At 47.8% G+C, this 12,506-nt stretch overlaps 1 protein-coding gene across 1 annotated transcript in view; it reads left to right on the forward strand.

Annotated features, from left to right (window-relative positions):
* spop (speckle type BTB/POZ protein) overlaps positions 1-177 on the forward strand; it is a gene marked incomplete at its 3' end in the record, with an annotated part of 58,348 nt that extends 58,171 nt beyond the window's left edge. The window contains exon 9 of the mRNA XM_083649197.1: positions 30-177. Coding sequence (XP_083505323.1) covers positions 30-177 — 148 coding nt within the window. The remainder of the gene's footprint in view (positions 1-29) is intronic.
* Between the last annotated feature and the right edge of the window lie 12,329 nt (positions 178-12,506).

Consider the following 12,506-nt stretch of genomic DNA (forward strand, 5'->3'; position numbering starts at 1 on the left):
CTCCCTCTCTTTCACTTTCTCTCTCTCAGTCATGCGGCTGATGTGATGGAGACCTTGGGCTGGAAATCCATGGTGGCCTCTCACCCCCACCTGGTGGCCGAGGCGTACCGCTCTCTGGCTTCAGCCCAGTGCCCCTCCTTCCTGGGCCCCCCGAGGAAACGCCTGAAACAGTCTTAGTGGTCTGGAGAGACGCTCTTGTCCAAACCCTGGTACAGTACGTCCCGCTGTACCAGCGACTCCCACTGCTCCTCCGTTCCCAGCTCCTCCTCCTCTTGCTGCTGCAGCACCCAGAGGTGCCTGAGACTGACACCCAGGACACGGCCATCTGGCTGGGGGAGCTTCGGACACCCCCCCCCCCCCCCCCCCTTCTAACTATGCTTAACAGAAAAGCACCTTACAGGACTGATGCTGCAGGGGTGAGGGGATGTGACCAGATCAATTGTACAAGACATGAAGCTGGATAACAAGCTCAAAGCCTTACATATTCCACGTATAAATATATTTTCTAATATCTACGATGCAAAGCCAGAGCCTCACTCTGCAAGCTGAATGAACGAACCAATCTATTGGCTACAAAGAGAAAGGTCAATGCTGAGTCCCTGTAAATAGATTTTGGTGGCATATTGTCTCTTCTTGTATTGCATCCGAGCGTTCCTCTCTAAAAAGAGGAGTGAAGAGGAGCGATAGGCTGTTACTCCCATCGTTGATTCACATCAGTGTTTGTACAAAGTGTTGTTTTTCTATAGCACAAACAATCAGGTGTCCTCTCCAATACTGTAGCAAAGACAAGATTTATTTTGGCTTCAATGAAATGACAGAGCTGAACACGTTTTAATGTTCACACTGTTAACCTATTTCTTTAAGAAAATGTCAAATAAGAAAACTAGCGGTATTTTAAAAAATAACTTGTTTTTACTCACCTATTGACTACATTCCTAATGACTGTAAAATTGTGAATAATGTTTTGGTCTCTGAACTCATGAAATACAGCTATTTTACATTTTCCGTGCCTTGTCGGCGTCTTTTCTTTTTTTTTAGCCTGTGATATCTTCATCATTTCTCATGAGGCATTTTGACCACATCCATCAGTTATTGACTCATTAGCACGCAGTCCCTTTCAAGTTGCAGCCAGATCTCCAGTATGTTAATGAATGACGCACATTTCAGTCGCATGTGTATTCCGCTCATGATCAAAGTTCAATCCCCGGTGCATATGCTGCTCTCCCTCCTCTCATCACAAGGGCTTGTACTGTGTAGCATCTAGCATGTGGACTCGGCTCTCGGCCGTGATTGTGACTGGTGTTTGATTCGGCCTCCGCGGGCTTTGCTTTGAGACGAGATAGGTTGTAATCACTCCAGAGTGAGCTGGGTAACTCCTGGACAGTATTTTAACAGGGATTTCTCGGTGTTGACCGATGCCGAGGCCCAGCAGGCTTTAGCCTAGCTCATTCCTGAGCCTAGAAAATCACTCGTCATCAAACAGTCAGCCCCGGCCACTGATGTTCTGTCAAGGCACTTCATCATCTAACCAACAGATGTGATGCCCTCAGTTGTGCTGCTACCATTAGTATAGAGAGCTATAGGTACTGTAGCGTGGTGCGATGCAAATTCTGTATGGTTAGCGTTTACTGAACAAGAAGGTTTGGCAGTGTGGCGGAAAACTCGGAAGGTGGAGAGAGTGGCTGTTTGACAGTTTATTCAGTCTGCGTGTTGGAAGCCAAGGAACTCCAATTCTGGTTTTATAGTGTTGAATATTCATGATTATATTTATGCAGATAGAATATACTGTAACAAAGCCTTTGGTCAAAAAGTATGATCATAATATGATCATATTCATATTATGAACAAGACTGAACAACCAATGATAATTACATTTGTAGCACTTTAAGAAGAAGATTTTTTTTTTTTTGGTGTCATTTTGGCCACTTACTCCTTAAGATGTTACTGTAGAGTTTTAGGCACTTACTCATTTCTTCCCCAACAGCAGAATAGCCAGAAGAAGACTGAACAAATGCCATTTAGTGGAACCCCAAACCCTGGCAGAGTGGGGCCATTCACATCCCATTGAGCTACTGTATTTAAGACCGCAGGACTGAGCTAAAGACGAATAGGAAGGACCGCAGGACTTAGCTAAAGACAAATAGGAAGGACAGCAGGACTGAGCTAAAGACGTATAGGAAGGACTGCAGGACTGACCTAAAGACGAATAGGAAGGACCGCAGGTCTTAGCTAAATACGAATAGGAAGGACTGTAGGACTGAGCTAAAGACGATTAGGAAGCACCGCAGGACTTAGCTAAAGACAAATAGGAAGGACAGCAGGACTGAGCTAAAGATGTATAGGAAGCACCGCAGGACTTAGCTAAAGACAAATAGGAAGGACTGCAGGACTGAGCTAAAGACGAATAGGAAGGACAGCAGGACTGAGCTAAAGACAAATAGGAAGGACAGCAGGACTGAGCTAAAGACAAATAGGAAGGACGGCAGGACTGAGCTAAAGACGTATAGGAAGGACAGCAGGACTGAGCTAAAGACGAATAGGAAGGACAGCAGGACTGAGCTAAAGACGAATAGGAAGGACCGCAGGACTGAGCTAAAGACGAATAGGAAGGACTGCAGGACTGAGCTAAAGACGTATAGGAAGGACAGCAGGACTGAGCTAAAGACGAATAGGAAGGACAGCAGGACTGAGCTAAAGACGAATAGGAAGGACCGCAGGACTGAGCTAAAGAAGACGAATAGGAAGAACTGCAGGACTGAGCTAAAGACAAATAGGAAGGACTGCAGGACTGAGCTAAAAATGAATAGGAAGGACCGCAGGACTGAGCTAAAGACAAATAGGAAGGACTGCAGGACTGAGCTAAAGACGAATAGGAAGGACCACAGGACTGAGCTAAAGACGAATAGGAAGGACCACAGGACTGAGCTAAAGACTAATAGGAAGGACCACAGGACTGAGCTAAAGACGAATAGGAACTGAAGGCAAGAGGTTTTCATACAGCTCTCTTTATAATGCTCGGCATCCTTCCGATATGCCTTCCACCCAATAGTTTTGTGTCCCCTTGCAAAGGTCAAGGAGTGTGTGTGTGTGTGTGTGTGTGTGTGTGTGTGTGTGTGTGTGTGTGTGTGTGTGTGCGCGCGTGTGTGCGCATGTGTGCGTGCGTGCGTGTGTGTGCCTGAGTGAGTGCGTGCACATTAGGGTGGGCATCTTACTGAACCGGCCCTGAGATCAGAAAAATGCCAGTGTGACCTTCATCTTATAAGCTGGAATCTGAGGCATCAGGGGGTGATTTTCTCCGCAGCGTTGACAAAGTCGGCCTGTGTTGCAGCTCGCGGCTAACCTTCCGTGTCTTGGTATAGGCGTGTGTGTGTGTGTTGCAGCTCGCGGCTAACCTTCCGTGTCTTGGTAAAGGCGTGTGTGTGTGTGTGTGTGTGTGTGTGTTGCTGCTTGCAGCTAACCTTCCGTGTCTTGGTATAGGCATGTGTGTGTGTGTGTGTTTGTGTGAGTCGCCATTGGCCTCAGATGAGACAGTCAGGGAGAGATAGATGGAGCCATACATGTGGATGTGGAGAGGCGTACTGAGTTGTTATGCATGCTGTATGAGTCTGTCACTCCCTCCCTCCCTCCCTCCCTCCTCTCTCTCTCCACTCGTTCCTCCGCCTGCCTCTCCATCACTCACTCCCCCTTTTATGGGAGAAGGGAGAGCGAGGCACGGCAGGTCAACGCTGTAAAAAGCCGGTGACAAGCGCAGTGTCTGTGTCAGCCCGCCGCCGCTAAAGAGGAGGAAGAGGCGCTCCAAGATTGATGCCTGCTGCTCCGCGCTGCCCAGCGGGAGGACGAGGAGGGAGGACAGAGGGAGGAGAGAGAGAAGGAAGTGCAAAGTAGTTTGTGGGGGAGGGAGGGGGGAGGGCATTTCCTTTGATTTTGAAGGGCTTCAGCTCCAGCGGTCTGAAATTTAAACCACCTATTTTGATGACAACCTTCTCCCTCTCATGTCAACAGTCCTTAAACAACTCCATGAATGGGAAAACATAATGAAATAACCATTTCACTTTAAAGTTTGAAATGTTCTGTTTGCTAAGGAAACTCATATGAGACGCTCTCAATCCATTAGAAGTCCTGTTGTCCCGCCGCAACAAAATGGCTTCTGTCAAAAATTATCCCATCTGCATAAAAGGTACCCACATCGAAGTAACCCAAGAATGGACTGGGACCATGACCGTCTTTTTCTGTGCAGAGTGCTCAGCTGTTAGAAACTAACCTTTCAGCTCTGTCACAGCTGGCATCGTGCAAGTTGGTGTAACCGAGAGAATCAGAGGCCTCGTGTGAGTCTCGAGTGGTACCGAGTTGTTGGTTAAACTCACTCCCCCACTATAAAGGCCTGTTAACTCATTGAATGCCATGGACGGACATGTTCGTCATTTCAAATAGTAACGTAGAGTGCCAAGGACGGACATGTTCGTCAATTGCGTTTTTTGACGGTGGGGCGTCGATCAAAGCCTTCTGCCTCTCCTGTACAAATATTATAGCTATTGGAGGTCTATAACCTATTTTACAGAACCCTTAGGTGGCGACAGTGCTCTCCACATAACAGAAAGGCAAGGAAAAAACAAAGAAGAAGTCGTTATGGAAACGGAAATCGCATCGCATCCGTATGCATCGATATGCTGAAGCACGTTACTGCAGCTGTGCCTGCAGCAGCCAATCTGCTCCCACAATTGAGCCGCTCCGTGTCGGTTGCGACAGCACATCCGCACATCCACACCGTGGAGTTGTTATTATTCTCAACTGGAAGCATCGTTGCCGGTGACAAACACACGCGGAACGCTGTAAAAAAGCTGGATGTCGCGCACAGCAAACTCAGCAGAGAGCCACCACAGACAGGAGGAGGAGTGTGCAGTTGAGGCGAGGCGAGGCGAGGCGGGGCGGGGCGGGGCGGGGCGGGGGGGGGGGGGGGGGGGGGCACGCAGAGCAGCACGCAACACCCAGACAGACCCAGGCAGCAGGACAGGATTGACAAACGCAAGCCAGAATATCCGATGCCCACCAGCAGCAAGCTTCAGAGTCAGTGATGTGCTTGAAATGTTTAATTTCACAAAAGGCCAATTATCTCAGCTTCTAGAAAAAAATTGCTGTTTTTGGATGAATCAAGCTATTTTCTCCGGCTCATAACTAAAGAACGGAAAATGGGATCAATAAACTTTTTTTTGCAGATGATAGAATAGAGTCTCATCGTTCTTTGTGCGTGTTCAGTGTTTACATAGTAATATCACACAATATTCTGTGGGCCTCGAGAAATCACTGAAAACGCTCTGAAACTCTGGCACTGGGAGCGTCCGTTCTCCAAAAGTGGCTGGCACTCAATGAGTTAACCAGCTCCACCAAGGGAGCTAGCTCTCTTGGTGTTGCGGTTAGCGCGTGCGCTTAGGAAGCCGGGAGAGTGTGGGTTTGATTCCTGCCTCCACCCCTGGGCAAGCCCTTACATTGGCATCCACTTTCCAGAGAAACCTGAAATTTGGCCTACCAAAATGTTAAATTGGCTAAGGAGAGAGTATACTCTGACCTTTGTGTGGACATTGTCGACTTTGATTCTCATGATATCCCAGGTAATCCACTCAGAAGGTGTGGTGCTTGACAGGCGAGGGGGGGTGCTCAGGCCTCGGGCCAGAGACATGGAAGGATGAGATGACAGAGGTAATGGATGGATGGAGGGATGAGGAGTGATCAGGTGTCAGAGAGGTGGGACAGGCCCAGACGGATGGCAAGCGAAGGAGCGATGGGAGGATGGATGGCGAGCGAAGGACCAGACACTGACACTGCTGAGAGATTTGTCTTATCCTCTCGCTCCATCCGTCTTGTTCCCCCCGCTTCACCCGAGTGAATTATTCAAACTCATAAAAAGACTTCCTGTGGGATTTCCAGGTGGCACGACCGGGGCGGGGGGGCCTGCTTGGGAATGTCGGGTGGCAGTTTTGCTTCGGGAGGACCCTCCGTTCATCGTTGGGGGGGAGACGCACGCACAAACAAACATGTTCCATCGAAATCCGCAGTGAACCGTCTGCTAATAACGCCGGATGTCGAAATGAGAGGAGGAGAAGGAATTAGACAAGGGAGTTGAGTCACGTGCGCGCAGCACGCGCCGACACAATTACACACATGTATATGAACTGCTAATTGCTTTGCGTGCTCCAATCCGTCCTGTGAACGAGCGCGGTGCAATATTGCGGTGCTGTGGGTGTGTGCCTGGCTCATAACCGCAGACCAACGTGGCGTAGACAAGCTCATATATTAAGATAACCCCGAAACGCAATGGAATTGTATTTCCCAGGCGGTTCAAACGACTTCTGTGGTTGTAAACTGATAGTGGATGAGATTTGGCTTTAATGAAGCAAGACTTATTGTGCACAGTGCAACAGAGGAACGTGCCTGGGTGGGTGTGTGTGTGTGTGTGTGTGTGTGTGTCTGTCTGTGTGATTCATTATTTGCGAGTGTGTGTCTGTATGCGTGTGTGCGTCCATCCTTTTCTTTAACAAGGTGCACTGTTATCTATGGGGGTCCGTTTGCGTGCGCTCTCACAGCCTATGTTATTGTATCACTATTATTCCTGCTAGCTTGGAGAGTGTGTCTGAGGAGGTCTGTGATTTATTTTGGCTGAAATAATCAAGTGAAAGGTTTTTGCTTCGTACTTGTCCCTCGTGTAATCTTTCTCAAGGTTGGTTGTGTGTGTGTGCGCATGTGTGCGTACGCGCGCGTGTGTGTGTTTGTGTGTGTGTGTGTCTACACACAGGCTGTGAGAGTGTCATATTTATCTGTTTATTAAAGTGTTCCCTACTGGCCTGGCTGTAATGAGACCTGTGGAACCTCGGAGTGATGGAGTTGAGCTCATTTGGACTACACTCATGGAGCAAGTGAGAGAGAGAGAGAGAGAGAGACACACACACACACACACACACACACACACACACACACAGCGGGACGCAGGGTAGGAAATGAAATCGTACTAACAAAGGGACAGGATGGTATTGTGCAGATGGTGGGAACAAGGCAGCAAGGCATGTCATTGTCCCCTTTGTTGAATGATGCTGTCCCCTTTGGGCCAATGAGAGCCAGGCATCATTTCCCCAAATTCCATCACTGACCACCACCAAGGAAGGATATACAGTACGGTATATGTGTATATAATCTCTCTCTCTCTCTCTCTCTCTCTCTCTGTTGCTCTTATGACATCACTGATGACATCACAATTTCTCTTATGATATCACTGATGATGTCACAATGCACACTTGGTCAAGTGACATCACTGATGACATCACTTCCAGGACTTTATGACATCACTGATGACATCACAATTTCTCTTAAGATATCACTGATGATGTCACAATGCACACTTGCTCAAGTGACATCACTGATGATATCACTTCCAGGACTTTATGACATCACTGATGACATCACAATTTCTCTTAAGATATCACTGATGATGTCACAATGCACACTTGCTCAAGTGACATCACTGATGACATCACTTCCAGGACTTTATGACATCACTGATTACATCGTCAGTGATGTCACAATGCCGGGACTTTATGACATCACTGGGACAGAAATTGAACAAACAAAGATCAACATTGCCCACATGCTCCCTTTTATAGAGATAGATAGATAGATAGATAGATAGATAGATAGATAGATAGATAGATAGATAGATATCCAGGGTGGTCTGCAGTTGACAAAAAAGGGTAAAAATCAGCCACACTTCAACACAATAAATGAATGAACTTGAGTTATGAATTGTAAAACTAAGACGCAGCCAACCGACGGAGCCTTGGTCATTTGGAAATCTCGGCATTGGCTGAAGTTGCTGTGTAGAAAGTGAAAGAGAAGTGGCGGCTTGACAAGTTCCAGAAAAACAGAAGTGAGGAAAAGAGTGACAGAGTGAGAATTAGGGACTGGACAGGGAGAGAGAGAGAGAGAGAGACAGACAGACAGAGGGAAGGGCAGAAGGGACTGGACAGGGAGAGAGAGAGAGAGAGACAGACAGACAGACAGACAGAGGGAAGGGCAGAAAGAGGGGAAACAGGGTTGTCTTATGAGGTCCATTTGTTACCTGTGCATTGCTAAATGAAAGGCCTCTCTCAGCCTCGTTAAGGATGATGCACTGCCTGGGCCGCACGGCGCTGATTAAAATTCGCCCTCCGGAGTTTGAGGGCTTAGCTGAGGCTGCACTCTGACGCTGCTTAGCTGAGGCTGCACTCTGAGGCTGCATTCTGAGGCTGCTTAGCTGAGGCTGCACTCTGAGGCTGCTTAGCTGAGGCTGCACTCTGAGGCTGCACTCTGAGGCTGCTTAACTGAGGCTGCACTCTGAGGCTGCACTCTGAGGCTGCATTCTGAGGTTGCACTCTGAGGCTACACTCTGAGGCTGCACTCTGAGGCTGCTTAGCTGAAGCTGCACTCTGAGGCTGCTTAGCTGAGGCTGCACTCTGAGGCTGCTTAACTGAGGCTGCACTCTGAGGCTGCACTCTGAGGCTGCTTAGCTGAGGCTGCACTCTGAGGCTGCACTCTGAAGCTGCACTCTGAGGCTGCATTCTGAGGCTGCACTCTGAGGCTGCATTCTGAAGCTGCACTCTGAGGCTGCACTCTGAGGCTGCATTCTGAGGCTGCACTCTGAGGCTGCACTCTGAGGCTGCACTCTGAGGCTGCACTCTGAGGCTGCTTAGCTGAGGCTGCACTCTGAGGCTGCACTCTGAGGCTGCTTAGCTGAGGCTGCACTCTGAGGCTGCACTCTGAGGCTGCACTCTGAGGCTGCTTAGCTGAGGCTGCACTCTGCACTCCCGGAGCAAATGGGCTGAAAGGTCATGGCTCGCCTACCCCAGCCATGCCTTATTTATTTAGCCTGTTACCCCACCTGCCATGGCACAGACAGACAGACAGACAGACAGGGAGGGAGGGAGGGAGGGAGGGAGGGGAGATCTTCATTCACACCCGCATTCAGACCAAGCCGCAACCTCCGGCTTGGACAGATGAAGCCAACGCACAAGTGCAAAAAAACTAAGCAATTCACCCCCATGTTAAAATGCCCGATTTTACAGCAGAAATAAACATGTTGACAGGCACAGCCTGGTTCAAAAAATGGTTTTGGTCTCCATAGCTAATTTCACCATAACAACTGTACAGGGGGTGAATTTTTATATACTCACCCATTTATACAGTCTATTGCTACAAAGAGAAGTCTGATTGTATACAGTAGTGTAAGTACATGTAAGTGAATGGGAAAATGACCCTACTTCTCACTTGATTTATTACCTCAGTAAACACTTTTCTAATTAGTTTATGGTCTCAATTGCTAGTTTCAGGTCTTCTTCAATGTAGTATGGTGTTCATTTTGTAAATGATGCTCCCATTTAGAGTCAAATAAACGATAAAGCGAACTATGCTTTGGGGCATGATTGACAGGTCACCTGTCCAGTGATTGCGCAGCTCACTGACCACAGACCAATAGCAGGCGGCACCGTGGCTCTTCTCATCCAAATTATGGTCACTTTTGGCCTTCCAAGAAAGCCAAGATGGCGACGGTCACAATGCGAAACCAATGGGTGACATCATGTTGGCTACGTGCACCTGCGCTAGGGACATGACACAGCAGATTGTTTGTTTCACATAACCATCTGAGGAGTCGCTCGGGAAACCGTTCCAAATGGCAGGTGATTGGATGAACTATCTGTCTATCACGTCTATCACAAGCTCGCTCTCGCTGGCGTCACACCAAAGCCCGCCCATAGATGCCTCATTGGTGCTCTGAGCCACTGGTGGTTCAGATTCAAACCAATAAACTGGAGCGTGGCAAGATGGATTTGTCATGTGATCTCATGATCTCGCACGAATCCAGTTGCCTTGTAAGCTTACTAATGAAGACCTTATGAGCTCAGATGTCAGCACAGACACACACACACACACACACACACACACACACACACACACACACACACAGTGACAGTGACAGTGTCTCTCTCCCTGCTCTCTCCCTCTCCTCTCCTGTGTATGCAGTGTAAAGAGTGTCTCTACCTGAGGAAGGGCTTGAGAGACAGCAGCAGCGCACTTGTTTCATCTGTGCTTGTCCTCGCCGTCTCCCCCCTGCCTGCGCAGCTTTGTTTCATCAAAGGCTTTGATAGATACAAACGCCGGCTGTATAATTACTCTGAACAGTTTGGGCGGCTCAAAGACAAGAGTGGAGAGCGAAGAGGAGAAAGACGTTTACAGCGGTTTCATCTGCTTCTAACCTCTCACCCCTCCTCTCGCTTCTGTGGCAAGTGATGTTATGGTTTTGAGCTCGTCTTTTGGGACAGATAGATAGCTGTGTGTGTGTGTGTGTGTGTGTGTGTGTGTGTGTGTGTGTGCGTGTGCGTGTGTGTGTGTGCGCGTGCGTGCGTGCACAACATATATAATATACATCATGATAGTTTTTGTTTCTTTTAATGGGACAAAAGTGTAGTAGATCTACTACACTTTTGTCCCATTAACACATTGACTGCCAGCCCTTTTTTCAATGCTGTAGGTAGGTTCTGCCAGGTTTTTTTTTTAGGATTCTGGCTCATTTTACAAGAGCCGAGGATTCTTTTCTGCTAAGATTTTGTGAACACACAATATCTCAAAACAACTAATAGAATGTGTGCTTTCTCTGTCTAAAAGAGTTAGTTTGTAGAGTTAGTAGTTATGTAAGCATTAGCAGTTGAATACAGCATGGTTTCAGCGTGAGAAAAATTATTCAGAGATAAACGGCTTTTTGTGAAATTCGATAGAACAGTCACTTTAACCATTCATTTTTGGCATCAGTAAGACCTAAACAATAGTTTTGAACAGTAATTTCCTCCATAACAGCAGGAAACTCCCCTCTGCTTCCAACTCCTCCCTCCGTGGGCGTTCCTCTTGGCTGCAGCCAGCGGCCGTGTCACAAGCTTGTCACCAGTCTCACTGCTTTGCAGCTGCTGTGCGGCTGTGCCTGTCTGAGCGGCCGCTCTTTGAGGAAGTCTGGTTGGACTCGCTCGCTTCTTGGAGTTTTGGTTGAGAGCTTTGATCAAGCTTTTGCGATTCTGGTCATATTTATGCTGCGTGTTTCAAAGTGTGTTCCATCCGTGATCTATTATGCAAATTTGCAATCCCGCACTGCCAGCAATCAGCGCGAAAACGAAAGCGTTTTCGCCAATCCATTTTCATGAGAATGGCTTCGTCACACTGCTTTTTGCTTGCCTTCCTCCTTCCTTGTCGCCACTTAGTGGGTCGGTGGAATGGGTTGTACACGTTGTACACGTCCAATACTTATATAAGAGATGTAAAAGGGTTAGATGCACATCCCACCGTCAAAAAAAAAAAATCAATTTTTTTGACGTATTAACACGTTAACTGCCAACGACGTACTGATACGTCAAGCAGAATCCAACCGTTGCCTGCCAGCGACGTATGGATACGTCAAAAAAATCGTTTTTTTTTTTTTGACGGTGGATCGTTGATCTGGCCCTTTTGCATCTTCTATTATACTGTTAGAGCCGCCGGGCGTGTGCAATCCATTCCGCCGACCCACTGAGTGGCGACGGTGCTCAGACTATTGAGTGTTGTTTGGCCAGAAACGCACGCATTCCAGCTGAGCTCAACCGAGGACCCAGAAGCGAACGAGCCTCATTCTCATACTGTAGGCGAAAACCTTTCACACGGGCGCACGGCGGTGGGGGCTTCCAAAGGTGGACTGGGTGGAAAGCACACTTTGAAGCGCGCAGCATAAGCCTAGAGTCACACAAGGCTTCGTCAAAGCTCTCAACCGAAAATCCAAGAACGGATTAAGCCACATCCACGCTCGCCGACGAGGGGCCGCCAGAGAGAGAGGCTGCTGCTCACTGCTCAGACAGGCAGGAGAGACTGGCTTGTGACTGACAAACGCTGCTGAAATCCACCAGACACGCCCACGGAGGGAGGAGTTGTAAGGAGAGGGGGTGCGGGTGCTGCTATGGAGGAAATTACTGTTCAGAACTATATTGTTTATGTCTGATGTCTCACTGATGCCAAAAATAAATGGTTAAAGTGACTGTTTGATATTGAATTTCACAAAACTGCGATTATCTCAGCTTTTTGTCTCAGACGCTGAAACCATGCTGTACTCAACGGCTAATATCTACATAACTACTAACTCTACAAACTAACTCTTTTAGACAGAGAAAGCACACATTCTATTAGTACTTTTGTGAACTTTGTGTTGACAAACTCCAAGCAGAAAATTATCCTTGGCTCTTGTAAAATGAGCCAGAATCCTCAAAAAAACCCTCTGGCAAAAGCTACCTACAGTAAAAAAAAAAAGGCTGGCAGTGAATGTGTTAACACGTTGACTGCCACTGACGTATATATACGTCAAAAAAAATCCAGCGGTTCACTGCCATTGACGTATTAATACGTCAAAAAAAATTCGATTTTTTTTTTTTGACGGTGCTACGTGGATCAATGCCCCCCGCGTCTCCTATGGAGAT

This window comes from Poromitra crassiceps, assembly GCF_964638095.1.
Source record: "Poromitra crassiceps genome assembly, chromosome: 13".
Lineage (NCBI taxonomy): Eukaryota > Metazoa > Chordata > Actinopteri > Beryciformes > Melamphaidae > Poromitra > Poromitra crassiceps.